The 16,784-nt window shown below is 33.1% G+C and overlaps 1 protein-coding gene across 2 annotated transcripts in view; it reads right to left on the bottom strand.

Annotated features, from left to right (window-relative positions):
- Positions 1–431: 431 nt before the first annotated feature.
- LOC149798017 (uncharacterized) overlaps positions 432–16,784 on the bottom strand; it is a 55,332-nt gene continuing 38,979 nt past the window's right edge. For both annotated transcript variants that reach the window (XM_089963078.1, XM_089963079.1), the window contains 7 exons: positions 16,595–16,669; positions 12,642–12,807; positions 5,162–5,733; positions 3,931–4,132; positions 3,542–3,622; positions 3,247–3,324; positions 432–2,838 (listed from right to left, as the gene is read on the bottom strand). In XM_089963078.1, the coding sequence (XP_089819204.1) occupies positions 2,110–2,838; positions 3,247–3,324; positions 3,542–3,622; positions 3,931–4,132; positions 5,162–5,733; positions 12,642–12,807; positions 16,595–16,669 (1,903 nt within the window). In that variant the 3' untranslated portion in view covers positions 432–2,109. The remainder of the gene's footprint in view (positions 2,839–3,246; positions 3,325–3,541; positions 3,623–3,930; positions 4,133–5,161; positions 5,734–12,641; positions 12,808–16,594; positions 16,670–16,784) is intronic.

Here is a 16,784-nt window from a genome sequence, read left to right as displayed (position 1 = left end):
AGGCTCTCTAGCATATGATTACAATCAACATTGGAGTCTTTATACAGTAGTCATGATTTCTTGCTGATAATGTGTCACATTAATTTTTCTCTTGTCATCTGAGTTGCTTGTGTATTCTGTGTTGCAGTAACTCTGTCAGGGAACATCAATTATCAGGAGACATAACCAAGAGACCCATTCTTCAAAATGAGTCACTGAACTCTTTGATATTGACTTCTAGTGTCCTAAACAATTTTAGCTATTTTTGCAAAAGGAACAAGTAACTACATAAATAGGACACATGAAACTAAAATCTGTGATGTTTCAGTGGAAAAAGATTTTCTCTCATGCATGTAATGTGCATACATAGATACATACACAACATACATACAGACATACATACATCACATACATATATGTACATACATACAGCAGATTTGACAACAAAAACATTAAAATTTGTAAAGTGCAGCTCCAACACCTGTATTTTATTGTTAATGATGTTTAAAAAGTATTAACAATACAACTAGACAAAATCAAAACTTTCTTTGGTTGTCCAGAAGGGCTTGGATCTTCATCTGAGTTACAGCATCAGTCATTCTTACAAAAATAAAGCATGATTTCAAAAGGGGGGCAGAATACATTTTCAACAGCTGGACCATTGATTAAAAGAGGAAAGATGACTGGGATTTTACTTCCTCAGTTACTGTAAGGCACAGGCCCTAACTATCTCTATTACCTTAAGGCAAGGGATCTATGTACCTATGTTATTGTAAAATAGGCTATAACTGCCTCTGTTATAGCAAGGCATGGGTCATTGCTGCCTCTTTTATTGTAAGGCATAGGCCTTAACTGCCTCTGTTATTGCAAGGCATGGGGCCTAACTACATCTGTTATTGTAAGGCATGGGCCCTAACAATCTCTGTTATAGTAAGACACGAGTACCTGTGTTACTGTAAGGCGTGCACCCTAACTACCTCTGTTATTGTAAGACACAGGCCCTAACTACCTCTGCTACTGTAAGGCATGGGTCCTAACTACATCTGTTACTGTAAAACATAGGCCCTAATGATCTCTGTTATAGCAAGGCATGGGGCCTAAGGACCTGTGCTACTATAAGGCATGCACCCTCAGCTACTTCTGTTATTGTAAGGCATAGGCCCTAACTGCTTCTGTTATTTCAAGGCACAGGCTTTAACTACCTCTGCTACTGTAAGGCATGGGCCCTAACTACCTCAGTTAATGTAAGGCATGGGCCCAAACTAGTTTAATACTTATTTTTGACTTGAGTCTGTCTGATGCACCTTGACTGGTCTTACAACTGAAGTAGTATGAAAACTACAAGACAACTCTAACAAGTTCCAATATAACATGAGCTGAATAAAATAAGTACTAACTCTATCACACACATATATGGCAAGATAATTATTTATCATTTCTTCTTTGTTAGCATCATTGTTAGATGCATATATTAAAACACATTGCAGACACACACGGAACAGCTGATAATATGGATTATCCTGTCTAATAAGAATAAAAATGTGCTCAGTGTAAATGATTTGGTCAGGTCAATCACAAAAGTTCCATTCATATCATAACAGAATAACCCTGCTTAGATTAGCCAATCCTATTTTCACCTTGTGATCTTAAATCTAATGTATGCTAATTTCTCCAAATTGCTTACTTTAACACTATTGCAGAAGTAGGAATACGGTAACCATATCTTTAAATAGTTTCAAAATATTAATTGTCAAAATAATAATTTAATAATAGAAATTCACTCACAATTGTGTGAAATGCAAAGCTTGAAAGGAAATGGAACCATATGGACAGTCAAGGAAACCAAACAGACTAAATGAAATTAAATATTTTTGTTATTCCCTGCTATGCTAACTTGTGTACAATACTTTCATTTAAGTCAAGTTCAAATTTTGTGACCTAATCATTTAGAAATCAACCCACCTCTTTATAGCATGCCAGTCATATTTAAGCATAGCGTTAAGGAATATATGTAGGTGAATGATTTGAATATTTTATACTAGATAAAATTTGGGCTTCACCAGAAATTATGTTCAGACATTAGATGAAGTCAGGTATTGGTCCTCTACTGGCAGACACCACTCTAAAGAACTAAGCAGAACTGTGATTCCCATATATTTTAGCAATGTATAGATCGCAGAAGCGCTCAAAATCACTACCAAACCATTGTTTCATAGTCAGTTCAGTCATTGTAGGATACAAATCACAGAAACGTTGAAAGTTTTCCATGTCCTGTGTATTCACCAATGATGGATTTATGTCAAACTGCATCGCATTTGTCGAACGTCTTTGTGTCTGTGCCATACCTCCCTGTGATAAGTTGGTTCGAGTTTCTATTTTATCATTATCCAGCTTTTTTCTGGAAGAAGAGTCCCACTGGGTTGTGTATCCAACTTGGGATGGATTTCTTCTGTCAGCAGGCAAAGGTACATCTTGTACTTTATCAACGTACAAAGACCGACTAAATTTATCAGATGTCCCATTGTCTGTTTTCTTGTTCTCCCCAAGTTGAAATGCTGACTTTGGTCTAAGCTTTGGAACAGGCTGTGCAATACCTTTTGCTAACAATGGTCCACCTTTGTGGAGTAATAGTGCTGGCCATACTACATACTCAATTATATCGCCAGAATTTACATAATGCTTGTACATGCTCGTATCGAAATGACTGCCCTGGATGGGGTCTTTGGCAAGAACAACAGGTGGATCTTGTATTGACATGAGCCAGCAAAGCTGGAAGCACTCCTTGGCAAATACATGTACCAGTGTTTCATTTAGGTATTTCCATTTCATGTCTTTCATGATAGTTCTTTCCAGTGCATTCTGTAATAAGGAAGGATGCATTCAACTTTTCGTTATTATATATTGCCATTTCCTTGATAATAAATTACCTTAATATGAATTTAGTAAACATTAGCTGTAAATGTAGCTCAGCCAAATTTCAGTTGGTATCTGTAGCTTGATGCCATGTATATGTATATCACTAACAGTTTAAAATAATTATAACCATAGTGACAGATCGACTCAATTACTGTAAAACTTATAAACTTATTATTTGCACAAATACTGGATACGTTCCGCTGATTGCTGATATGCAAGATTCAACCATTACTTTATAATGAAAATAACTGAAGTAAATGTGCATTTAAAAGCTGTCAAACATCTTTAAGCAAAACAGTTTAAAGGTACACTTCACAAAAGTGACACAATCAAAATGATGAGAATTCCTACCTTAAGAAGATTGTCAGCTTGTTTGATATCAATATGTTTCCGTGCTTCTTTCAACAACCGTTTGCATTCTGGACTAACCTTTAAAAAAAGAACAAGACTGAAAGCTTGATATTGTGTACAATATAGATATAAACAGAGCTAGCTTAAAGATCAACAGAAGAAGAAAGAATGAAAGGAAGAAGAAGAACAAAAACTAATTATCAAACATACTTTTGATATTTATATCAACATTTTGACAATAAATTTTGAAGTTAAAAATTACTGTGAAAAAGACAGTTCCAATAAATACACTAACCTCTTTAGAGGATCCTGACAGCTTATATTCTGCCTCCTCCATCTGACTGCATGAAATGTCAAAGGCATTCTTGTAGGATTCCTGTAAAATATCAATACGTTTGCAAGTAAAGAATGTAAACAATCATTTCTTCTGATTTATCAAATGTGTAATTATTATTGAGATTGAAAACTGTAAAATCAATTTGAATTATTTTTTGTACAATACCGTTTGGCATTTTCTTCTACCTTAATTTCTTTTGAAGATACTAAGAGTTAAAATTCAGAAATAAATTCATCAAGAAAAAGTCTAACAAACAAAAACAGCTGCTAGCTCAAAAGGACAATCATTTTATTATATTTTTCTCTCTCAGGATAATGGAATCCTGCATTTGAGTAAAAGCCACATACCAACAAAATGTTTCGCAGAACATCAATTGCTACTCTTTCATCCATCTGAAATTTGTCAGTCAGACCCTCAAAAGCATTTGTCCACTCATTGTCATACAACTCCAAATATCTTTCTCCCAGCTTGCTTGGTCTATTTTGGTCACTCAGGTCTGTGATGTTTGGATTCCCCTCCGACATTTGGTGACCCATGTGACGGCTGAGTCTAAGTGTGATTAAGAAGATCATCGACTGAAACTTATTTGTTGCCAATTAACAAGCAGATAAGCACATTTCTGGTGTGTATATTTTGGGTTTCATGAAATTAAATTCTGAACTTCTTACTACACACACAGTACTAATTCTCACATAATTCCCATCTCTAAATAATCACCTTATATCACATGAAAATCAACAATAATAACCTTTACTTTGGTATACATATTGATTCATCTATTTAACACTGCATACTGATCAGAGTTTATCTGTACTTACTGAATCATCGGTATTTATGTGTATATATACTTGCATGCTTACGTACCTACTTATACCAACAGACACAGGTATAGATTAAATAATAGTTAGGAGAAAACATCAATGTTTGGCAGGCTGATAGATAGATGGATAGCTTTGTTGCAAATGTTTAATGCTGATAAGCCAAATATTCTAAAGACATGTTTATTTTAAATTGTTTTGAAATCAGTATGTCATAAAATCCAATATACTTTTTTTCAATCATGTTGAATAAATGAGAAAGAGAGAAGAAAAAAAAACAATCAGTAACTAAGTATTAACCCTAAATGATGTTTACCAATCATAAAACTGCATTTTTGATGCAAATATATCAACTGAGGCAAGAGCCCATGCTTGCAGTATAACTTGAAAATGCTAGGGAAAAATACATTATTTGTTTTTTTTTTAAATCATAAGGATGCATATGAATATGTCAAACACTCAGATATATGTTGGCAGCTATACCAAGGATTAATACAAAATGCTAAAGATAAGTGCAGCCAGATAATAGCAAACAAAAAATAGCATGCAAAGAAAATAAAGCTAATATACTCTGTATATACTATATGACAACTGGACTAAATACCACAAATTGTGCTTTTCTACACTGACCAGATTTAGTGCCATTCTTTGCCTGCAAAATATTTGAAGAAAACTTTAACCTCACAGTAACTCTTACATGGACATAAAGAAATATCCCAATAAAATTAAAAGTCGAGAAATTTAATTCTTTTCAAGTTACCTTGTCAATGCATCATCCTTTTCTGCGTATGCTTTCTTTGTTGCTTCTCTTTGTTCTTGCAGCTGCCTTTCTTTTTCCTGCAACTGTCCCTGATAAGACTTTGATTCTTTATCCATTTTTTCAACAACTTTTAAGAGTTGAGATTTTTCGCTTATTTCCTTTAATAGTTCTTGTTCTTTGCTACTGAACATGCTCTTTAACATTTCATGTTCATTTTCTATCTTGATTTTGTCTGCTACCATCAACTGATGCTGCTCCAAATTTCTTTGCAAGTCTTTGTACCTCTTTTCTAAATTTTCATACTCAACTTGCCAGTGTCTTCCTCGTTCATATTCTTGCAGCTTCCTTTCATTTTCCTGCAACTGTGCCTGATAAGACTTTGATTCTTTATCCATTATTTGATTCTTATCCTTCACAGCTTTCATTTCAGAATCTATCTTATCAAATTTCTGTTGCAAGTCCTTGTGACTTTCTTCTAATATTTCATACTTCTCTTGCCAGGATCTTGTGTCATCCCATTTCGCATCTCTCTCTTGTCCATACAACCCGGTCGTTGCCTTTGCAGCATTGTGCTACAAGGTTAAAGTCAGAATAGTATTGCACAACTTTATTAGCAAAAAAGAAAGGACAGTAATGACAACACTTACAATATGAAAACAAAATTAAATTATACTGCTGTTATATAGTACCAACATTTGCTGTTGCTACTCCTAAGCACTACTCCTGTTATAATGATACTAATCATCCTAGCTAAATTAACCTAGAGGTACAGTCAGGGAAATAAATCATTGGTAATCTTTGTTAATGTGTACATTCAACATGTTCTTTTCTCTCTTCTTTAATAACATTTGCTGTGCTTTGTTATGTCCTGATTTTTTTTAGAAAGAAAGAAATAAGCAGTAGAAAAGATGAGTCGGTAGTGCCCATGTCAAGCACTCTTTAAAAAAAGGTTAAAATAACCAAGTAAACAATAATATTGTATTGTTTTAAGTAATTGTGTGATTGATCTCTATACAAACTCCAAATAAAGCTGGCTTCAAAAACAATTCTTACTTGAAATTAAAGCCAACCAATTCCTACCATGTTCTTGTTTTGAAATAAACTGGCAGTGAAAGAAGCCATTTGATTCATTTAATACATACAGTGAATACATGCAGTTACATGTATATGTGGAATTGCTGATGTCTTTATATAAAGAGGAGAAATGTCTGAAATAATGTGAAAATCCATTAGTAAATTATGTATCAATTAAGACAAATGAAACTAATTTATAATTTATGATAAAATGAACAGTACGACTTTAAAGATATTTACTATTATTTCTGCATCAAAGATATAATTAATTTTAAATGAATAGTCATATCAATATGAGGTTCTCAATGGATGACTTCTCATGACGTCTAGTTGGTGAAAAAATAAAAATGGTCCAGATAGACTATGTTCCCATCGTCTAGCCATGTTTTGCTCAAAATTACACCTACCCCTATAGTAACACATTTAGTAAATAATATAAAAAATTCTCAGCAGTAAGAAATGTAAACCTTGACCTGACTGGCAATATTTTGCTTATGAATACATGTCTCAAATACAAATGATAAATGATCTTAGAGTGTTACATGTATACTAAATAAAATTAAACAAGATTCCATTGATGGGACTCTCACTCTACTGGTTGAAAAGAAATTTTTCAGGAATTCATGATGTTATGTATACTTAATTTGTATCATTTGTTGGCTTTTCTTAATGACTGAATGTTACATATATTTTTAATTTGTAATTGACCTAAGTCTAATATAATCTGTAATTGACCTAAGTCCAAAATCAAGTTCATTGTTCATCTGACTAGGGACATTTGTTTTGTACACAACAGAATAATAGTTTAAAACTATTTTATCATTGTTGACTAAATATTCAAATCATTAATAGTAAACATATTTATCCTCTTGACTCTGAAATTAGAAACATTTTGAAAGAAAAATTCCACTAGTGGAGTATCTCCAGAAAATGGTAAGTGTGATCTAGATCAAGTAGTGGGTTCTATAATCTTGTTAACTTATAAAATCTTAGATTATATTATTGTGACACATCAAGAGACTGACACTTCTGAACACTGGCACATTAGCACACTGGAGACTACAGGTACATCAACACATTCAATATGGAGCGTGTTTGCAATATTACTAAAATTTAATACTAACTCATTCATTTGGACTTGTGACAAAACTTTCTATGAACTTCTGGGATTTAATTCAAATTACGTTAAGGTGTTTTTGAAATTTTCATTTTGTCTTCTAGGGTGATAAATTATTTCTTGAATTTTAGAAAACTTGTTGGTTTTTGCTCTTTTCTGTTACTTTGTTTAAGACCCTAGAGTCACAACAATGATGAAACTATATTATTCTGTTCTGTGCAGAGATAAAGAAAAGAATCTTTTATATTCTTCTGCGATAAAAAATGTTCAAACTGGTTGTTCTGGATTTCAACTTAGTAACATTTTTATTTAGCATCAACAAGGCATCGTAAGAAGTCTTCTGGTGAAAACACATGCATAAGCAGACTCGTAAGTCCAGGATGACATCGCAAGATGCATGCGGTAAGTTCCAAATGGATTTATTTAGGCAAACAGCAAAAAGTATGTGTATACCTATCTCAGGGTTGGCATGTATGATTTTTACAGTATATGGAGAGTATATAAGTTGGTATAACTCGTTTGAAAAGTCAGTAAATGTTCTGGTTTCTTATTGTTTTTGCTTAATTCAGATTTGTGTATGATTTGATCAGACGATGACACGAACTGATCATTCACGGGTTGCTGTAACAGTAACTTTATCTCATTGACTCTAGTTAATTTTTGTTTGTTTAAGCGTTATTGCACTAGAATTTTTGTATCAATGTACCAGTAATTATGTTTTCATTTGTCATGAAATTGTAAATATCTACTCAACAAACTGTGATCCCAATAATACAACAACGAATAATCATAGTTTTGTTCAATGCTCACAATTAGGCTAGTGAGCATATTTACATAATGGCACCACTGCATGTATATTGAAAGTCTGAACACGTGCTGAATGAAGTACATTCTGCTAAATAAAGTACATCCCTTGCATTTAAATCATAGGCACCACTACACTTCACTTAAATGATATCTCCAAAATACAATAATAAAGTTTCAGAAATAATGATTTGAAAATGATTGTAATACCATAACAAATGAGTTGAAATTTGCTTTGATGTAAGCAACCTTACACCCTGTGTACTCAGCTATGGCAATCGTGCTAATATTGAGGAGTAAAAGGCAATTAAGCATCAAAGTACTGGTATGGCCACAGAACAAAATTCCCTCTTAACCCATAATTGCCAGTTTAATGATGTTAACGATTAACTAACCTGAATTGCTGTCAGAAAACAAAAGACAAATCTGCCAATTATAAACAAAGGTGATGTTGAAACAACTATAGTCTGACTATACCTCTCCGTTTGTTTGTAGCCCCCTACCGATTTCAATAATGGAAGTCTTTAATGTGATAAAAAGTGCACAGAACTTAGCAAATTCATTCATTGATTTATAATTTCTAATCTGACTGTGACTAGAGTGTCTCTAACACTGGTATCCTCTGTGCCTTTCATGCTTAACAGACTTACCATACTAACATGGCACCATATTGCGTACACTATGGGCTAGTTTATTTTCCTCCAACAACATAGTGACATAATTCATCCTATTTGGTAACTGCCAGATAATTCTGTAAATTACCATAACTTTGAGAGTTTAGAGTTATATCCCTCTGTACACATGAACATAAAAATTGTTAAATCCAAGTGAAAGTCAATTTGTAGTTTTCCTTCTTTTCCTTTGCTTGATTTGACATTGTAAATTACCAGAAGCAGAAGACATAGTATTTCCTTTTACGTATGTACATGAATAGACATACAACACCCCTTCACTCAAAATGGACTTCACTATATTTAAAACTTCCATTAAGCATGAAATGCGCAGATGATGACAGTGTTTTGGCCTCCCTGGTCACAGTCACGTTAGAAATTATAAATCAATGAATGAACTGAATAAATTTTGTGCATTTCTGATCTTGCTTATACTTTTCGTTATTGAAATCGGATGGGGAGGTATAGTCATATATTGCTTTCTAATGTGTGGAAAATTATAATTTTATTCTGCCAAAACATAAACTAAAATAAACTGATGATGATCTTAGTCGACCTATATTGAGAATTTTGGTCTTTATTATTACAGTCCTTTCATGAACGTGTAACAGGTGTATGAATATACACTGGTTATGTGCCTTGTACAATTACATGTGTAACTTTTCATAAAGATTACCTCAATTTGTAGGATCGCATATATCACTGAGAAAAAGTAACTTGTGTGTACATGGATCAACGTAAATGAAATAGCTATCTACGTCTAGCTGAAATATGATCTGGAAGAATGTGATTTGGAAGAAACAATGAATATAACAAGATCTGCATCTAATAATTTTGGGAATAAACAAGGATTTAAGTGTAGGTACAGTAGATGAAAGTACAGCATAGTCACCCAGGTAAACATGAACTGGTCCATGAAAAATAAAGTCTTTATTTACCTTTATTTAATTTAATGTTGGAGAAATTAGAAAATATGCACATACAAAATAATAACAAAAACAGTCATAGTACTTTATAACTGTTTAGTATGTTTTGGTACACCAAAAATGTATTATTTTTTCTTTACATGCATACAATTCCTGGGATATTGGAAAAATAATTATTTTTTCATGTCCCAAGAGTTACAGCCATTACATTAGTCAGCAAAAAACTTTAAAATTTTTAAAGTTTAGACCTTGGCCTGTGGACAAGCCAACCACCCTTTTCTGGGCTTTTATTTTTTCCTAAATTATTTGTCTTATACATGATTATATATGGTAATACAAATTTCAAGGTGGATGCTATGGTGGGCAGGTTCAATATCAGATTGGCACCACATCAATATAGTACCAGCTAGACATCATAAGAAGCATAATGCCATCTAGGAGAGGTAGTGATTTAAGACTTTCAAGATAGCTATTGTAGCAGTCATATTAGAAGTCATATTGGGACTATTGTCATTTTTCTACCAACTAGACATGATGAGAAAGTCTTCCAGTGAAACGACCATCTGGTTAGAAAGAGTAATGATAAAGTATATTCAAGATGTTCATGCTGAACATCAGATCAACACCATTTTCAATTCTGGACAAACTACACATTACAAAGCATCTTCTGGTGAAAACCCCCACGGTAAATATCAACTTGATTCAGGAGAATTAGCAAAAAGAAGATTTTCAAGATGTTCAATGTGGTGGCCATTATGGAAATTAAATCGAACCAACTTTCATTTAGGAATAGCTATCCATTATTAGAAGTCTTTTAGTGCAAACTCCATGCTGAGATGATCGTTCCTTCACACTGAGAAGCATTAACAGGATTTTCAAGATGACCGCTCCAATGGCCATAATGGACATCAGACTGGCATCATTTTCAGTTTGGATCAACTAGACATCATAAAAATTCTGCATGTGTACAGCCCATATCAATATGACTCTCCATTCAGAAGGAGTAGTGTTAACACGAATTTCAATATGGCTGCTGTATTGGCCATATTGGACACCAGTTTGTCACAAGTCACTTTGACAAGCTAGACATTGCAAGAAGGAGTAGAGATGACAAAATTTTGAAGTTACTGGACATCAGGTTGGTCCCATTTTCATTTGAGACTAACCGGATATAAGAAGTCTTTTAGTACAACCCCATTGTTGATATGATTATCCATTCAGAAGAAGTAGCAATAACAGCATTTTCAAGATGGCCACATATTAAATGTCTGAGCGACATTGTTTTCACTTAGGATCTTTTTAGATCACGAGGAATAGTGACAACAAACTTGTGATAATGAACGGACAGACAAACAACAGAAAACATACTATCCCATAAGCTCTAGTCTATGACTAGTAGATATAAGGAAATAAAAAAAACCACATAACCCAACTTCTCTTTATTTGTCTGTTTTAAATTAACAAGTATGATTTACTTTTTGTTTACTATTGTAAACTCTGAAGTGACAATCTGAGGAATGCTGCTACTAAAACATTGATAAAGAGTGAAACCACTTTATTGGGAAGGAAATCCTGAAAGAAGCATATTGAGGTGGCTAAATTCCTCCATTTCAAACACTAAAGAAATTAAATGTTTTATAAGTTGCCCCTCAATGTGGTAAAATTAGATGAAACAGGGATGACAGTTTTTTATCCATCTATGAATAGTTGTGATTGTTTCCAATGGACACAGCCATTAAGTATCTATATTTTATTGCATTTGCAAAAGAAAATATTTTCGATGAATCAGAATCATATTGTACAACCTAAAGGGACATAATATCAATATAGAAGAATTTAAAATATTTAAACCAATTAAATGAAAAATACTTTATCAAAACATATGTAACTTTTGCCATTATCATGATGAAAAACAAACATTTTACTACAAGGTAAACGTGAATCAAGATTTCTTTTAAAAAATAGGACATTTTTGGGTGCTTGCATTTTTTATTACCAAAAAAACTCAGAATACATGAAATACTAAAACGTCCAATGTTGCTTCACATGCAGAATGTTCCACTGCTTAAGACACATCAAGAGAAATGTCCGGACATAAACAAATTATTACAAGCCTAAAATGTTATGATATTACACAGAAATTAGATTACATTAGAAATAATAGGGACTTTAAAAGGATAAAATTTATTCCCAATGGCACTGATAATAATACTATATAGTTTTGAATAATAACATGCCCTACTACAACACCCTCTACATACAACTCTACATAGATTCTTGTAATAATTAAACTTGAAAGACTGTTTCTTTTGTCCATAATTAGTTTCAACTATCAAATTGTAACTTTAAATGTTTGGCACATTCGTTCATTAGTTTTTATGTCTAATAGTTTCTTTCACGTCTCGGCTTCAGTTACCTCCCATGGTTACCTACTCAAAATAATACATTTCTAATAGTTAACATTTCTGGTTATAATTTATAATCTTCTCTTCAGTATTTGTTAAGAAACCTTAAAGAGTATAGTGACATATCATTTTCAAAATGGACTTTAGGAATTGAAGGTGTAGTCAGTCCATAGGTCTATAACATTAAGAAAATCTAAGGTTTGACTTTTCCACAAGTTTGCTATAAACTGTCTTTGTATCATTTAGTATTAATCACTTTTATCTCCTGATTCAGAGAGGTTTCAGAGCCAAACATTAGGACAATGTCCAAAGTACATGTATAATATCTTTATTGGCCTTAAACAACTTTCAATTCCAAGTCACTAAAATCTGCTGAACTAAATACATGTGTATTTAATATATTAGCATGCGAAATGTAGTTTATTTTGCCAAAATTATCTGACAAAACATGAACAACACATCCATTGCTTAACGTAATACTACCTCGGGTAGGAGCTGTTCTAATTGCTCTATCTTAAATCTTTTGATGATCTTCAATGCTTCAAAGAACTTGTTCATATCTTCATCATTGCCCTTCACGATTTCAGACTGCGAATACTTTCGATCCATGGCAGTTCCATAGTTAAAGGGATCATCTTCACTAGTTCTCCTGTAAAATAAAATGAACACCTACATAACAATAGTATGTTACTCTGTACAATCTTGATTCTTCCATATCAAGAGAGATCAAGTTTCCGAGTCAGTACTGTACTTTGTCTGGATGTTCTCCAACGAAATAGTCTCCTTCGTGTGTAAAATGGAAGAATGTGCTATTGGGATTCTAATGCTATACAGCAATGTTCCAGTTATCTTTTTATATGGCCATTCATAATTGTGCTAAGATTTGATTTTATAGTTTCTTCTTACATGCCCATCTTATTTATTAGTTCAACTGTAAGCTTACTGACATTTTTGTCTATAAATCTGAAAAGGTAAGGAGTATTTCGCTTATCTGGTACTCTTATGTGTGTCATATACAATCAGCATATATCTCATGATTTTTTATTCAAGTCACTTCTTGAAGGTCAGTGTAAAAATGGTTAAGTGTAACATTTGAAACTGATTTGTTCCTGGCTGCTAAAAATGTGCTACAAATACATGTGCCATATTTTGATGTGTTTGGCTCAAAGATTAAAGTTACATCAATGTCCAGTATGATTTTTAAGACCCTTATGCATTAATTGAGATAACTGTAAACTACTTTAATTAACCAGACTGAATACTGCATGGCAATCTATCACCAATGTTGACACTTCAAGGTTGCAAACATGGGTCGCATGATTTTAAACCATTTTGGTGATTCATCTGCAAATTCTAAAGCAACAATGTTTTTTTGAGGATACTCAATCCATAAATACATTGCTTCTAACTCGAATGCCAGAGGATTCATTACAGCAAGATCAAAGAGCATTATGCATCGCATGGAATGGCAAGTTTTGTTTTTATAACTATGAATATAAAACTAGGACATAAGTCACATATTTTATCATTAGGTCATAGGGCTAGATATCTCTCTTATATACAGTAAATAATTCAATTTCACCAATTTATCGTCTTCTGCAAACAAAAACAAAAAGTCTCTTTATTTTATGTTAGTGCAAGTGACTTTTTAAAAAAACAATTAACGACAGTAATAACACATGATTTGCTTTATCATGCTGAGAAAATGAAACACACTGAGATAGCAGACTCAGGCTGGTCATGGCGAGTACTGAACCCATGACAGTTGGATTACGAGTCTGACGCTCTACCAAACTCGTTATTGCAGCTTTTGACTTGCTGCAAGTGATATCAATATTTGGAAACATAAATAAGGTGCATTGCACTACAATTTCAAAAAGAAAATAAATTTCAAGAAAGTTTATGTCTCACCTTGTTTTCTGCTTGATAACCTTAAAATAACCTTGATCTTGCATGGGGGTCACAGGGAGTTATGGTGAACTAATATGAAATGGTGGATTTTCTTCATTCAATATCTCAGGTGTAAAAGCTATCCTTCCTGAATTTTAAACTTATGATCATACAAGAAAATCTCTAACCAAGCGTTTAAGCTAAATTTTCAAATGATCTTGATCTTGTAAGAAGGTCGTAGGGAAGGTAGTGGTACTATGAATCTGAAGATGATTCTGATTCTACAGTTGAGGTAGGTAGCTATCCCTTTCAGAGTTTGGGACTTTGATGTAAACAGGCTTACAGGTTTACAAATGGCCTTGACATTGAACAGGTCTGAGAGATGGCCAAGAAGCACAGGTATTAAAATGCAGACCTTACTAATTCTACATCTCATGTATGATAGCTTTTTCTCCATTGGTTAGGGACTTACTGCTATGAAGAAAAAAAACATTTAACTAGAAACTTAACAACGATATTCAGATGATCTTGACCTTGCATTAGGGTCAGATGGAAGGCTAGGGTACATGAATATGAAAAGAGGAAGTTTTCAGATCCAACAATTCATATATGATACTGATCCAAGCTAACATTCAGGACTTATGTCCGAACAGAAATGTTCAAATAACCTTGCTTTTGCATGATGGTGGATTGTGATGCACAACTATGAATCGGCAGTTGTTTCTGATTCTGCAGTTGAAGTATGATAGTTATTCCTTCCAATGTTTGGGACATATGATCATACTGATAATCTTTAATCGAAAACTTAAACAAGATTATCAAATGACCTTGACTTAGCTTAAGGGGCAAATGACCTTGACTTAGCTTATATAGAGTTGAAAGGACAATGCTTACCATTTATACTGTCAACATTAGGTAGCCATCTCTCTAATGGTTTTAGACTTGTGACCATACAGAAAAACTTTATACAAACTTTTAACCAAGATTTTCCAATAACCCTTCCCTTGTCTGCGAGGGTGATGAGCTTATAGAAATGACACTAACGTGCACTGATTATATGGTCCCCGGCACCAATGTAATATCTCAAACAATTAAGGATTTACAACTATGCCGAGAAACACATTCACCAAATCCTTAACCAATGCTGACATCACTGCCAACACCATTGTTGGGATAAGTGACCATAAGTATAGCAAAAGCTAGGGCAGCTGAGACAAGAAAAAAAATATATACTGATATACTTATCACCCAGTAAAATTTTTCCTAAGTCTTTACTGATATACTTACCACTCGGTAAAGCTTTTCTTAAGTTCGATATAAATCTAAAAGACATGTTGTCGTAATAATTACTATTTCAATATATGTCAAAGAAGAAGAAGTGCCTTACTAAGTTGTGTCAACTGTTTTCACCATCCGCATACAGAAAGTACATGTAAGCCATTATTCCATGGAGCACGCAGACTAGTTGCATGTTACAAAAACATAAACACTTAATTATATGTCTTTTAGTAAAACTGACATTAAAAATTCAGAATGAAATATGAGTAGAGCTTCTGCAAAATACTGAAATCCACACAGAAAATAAAAATTCACTGGAGTGGGAGAATGAGAAAAACAAATATCATTAAAAAAGGGATTGCATGTTTCAGACTCAGAACTACTGCATGAGTACTTTATTTGGATTGTGGACAATTTTTTTTTAAAACCTAGATATATAAGACATTTAATTTTGTTGACCCATTTAGAAACATGAAATATACCACTGCTTTTGCAACATGGGGCATATCGATTTTTCCGACCACACGACCATCCGTTTGTCCCGGCTAGGTCGTTGTTGATTTGTACATGCGATTGAAATTTTATGGATATGCTTTTATCAATAATGTTCATCAAAGTTTCGTGCAAATTGTGTGATTAGTGTATGATTTATGATGTTTTGAATTAAACTTTGGCGACGTTTTCAATAGGATCATTTAAGCATGATAATGCATAGACTTCTCGAGCAGTAAAATTCAACGATTATGTTTCTATTAATTTCTAAAATAAACCGATTAGACTTTGATAAAATTTCAGTGATATTATTATGTATTTATTACACTATACTTTGATTAGTTTTAACTACAACAGTGCATTTTGTGCAAATTTGACCTTGTTCACTCACAAACCCACTGGCCCATGCAAATGATTTTTAGAGACCTATTTGTATTAAATACAGATTCGATTTTGTGCCATCAAAGCGAACTTTCAAGTGTTCCCGACATTTTGGACATTTCAGATTTTGGTGTTTTTAAAACATACATGTTTTAAAACAAAAATCTGGTGCAAACATCTTGGAAATAAACTACATAAGGCTCAATGTGAAACAAATCACGGACTCAGAACACATATGTTTCTCGTTTCCCAATATAATGAAGAATATATATATATATATATATATATATATATATATATATATATATATATATATATATATATATATATATATTGTGTGTGTGTGTGTGTGTGTGATACATGTGGGCAGTAATGTGCCACGTGTAAATATATACCTCGCTGACCCTGGTCTTTGGTTTTTCCCATGAATCAAATTTCCGTTACGATTAGGTTCCATCTTGAAATGAAGCCTACAACAAAAAATGAAAACAATTATGATAGGAAGAGACCGGTGATAATGTAAATATATATTATTCTTTGGTCCCTTGGTGTAAATTTTGGTTTGTTCTCTACTGTAATTGGCTA

This window comes from Sinohyriopsis cumingii, chromosome 6, assembly GCF_028554795.1.
Source record: "Sinohyriopsis cumingii isolate HCF-2022 chromosome 6, ASM2855479v2, whole genome shotgun sequence".
NCBI lineage: Eukaryota > Metazoa > Mollusca > Bivalvia > Unionida > Unionidae > Sinohyriopsis > Sinohyriopsis cumingii.
Note: the sequence above shows the minus strand (reverse complement) of the source record. Positions and strands in the feature narration are given on the sequence as shown.